This window comes from Pterocles gutturalis, unplaced genomic scaffold (assembly GCF_000699245.1).
Source record: "Pterocles gutturalis isolate BGI_N339 unplaced genomic scaffold, ASM69924v1 scaffold31943, whole genome shotgun sequence".
In the NCBI taxonomy this organism is placed as follows: Eukaryota; Metazoa; Chordata; class Aves; order Pterocliformes; family Pteroclidae; genus Pterocles; species Pterocles gutturalis.
The window spans coordinates 1-398 of record NW_010119049.1 but is presented as its reverse complement, the minus strand read 5'-3'; the positions used below and the strand labels follow the sequence as shown (position 1 = coordinate 398).

The 398-nt window shown below is 65.1% G+C and overlaps 1 protein-coding gene across 1 annotated transcript in view; it reads right to left on the bottom strand.

Moving 5' to 3' along the window:
• Positions 1-393, bottom strand: part of KXD1 (KxDL motif containing 1) — a gene marked incomplete at its 5' end in the record, with an annotated part of 1,297 nt that extends 904 nt beyond the window's left edge. The window contains 2 exons of the mRNA XM_010076445.1: positions 90-242; positions 338-393. Of these exons, the coding sequence (XP_010074747.1) occupies positions 90-242; positions 338-393 (209 nt within the window). The remainder of the gene's footprint in view (positions 1-89; positions 243-337) is intronic.
• Between the last annotated feature and the right edge of the window lie 5 nt (positions 394-398).

Here is a 398-nt window from a genome sequence, read left to right as displayed (position 1 = left end):
CGCCCCCCCTACCCCCTGCGGACCCCCCCGCCGCTCTCCGCACCGCCTCCCTCCCCGCCGGCAGCGCCGTTCCGGTTCCCGTTGCCCACCGGATCCTGCGGAAGATGCTGTCCAGATCCTTCTTCATCTCCACCAGCGTCTTGGTGTGGTGGAGGAACCGCTCGTTCATCTGCTGCATGCGGACGCTGGAGAGGTTGTTAAAATTGAGGAGCATCTCGTTGGTTTTCTCAAATCGATCCAACCTGCACGGGGGAAGCAGACGGAGCTCGGCAAAGATCCCGGGCAGCTCCCGGTGCCGGTACCGGGGTCCCCGCGCGCCGGTTCCCCCGGGACTCACATGTTTTTCTGGGCGAGGATGATGGCGTTGACGTCCTCGGCGTTGACCATGCCCAGCACCC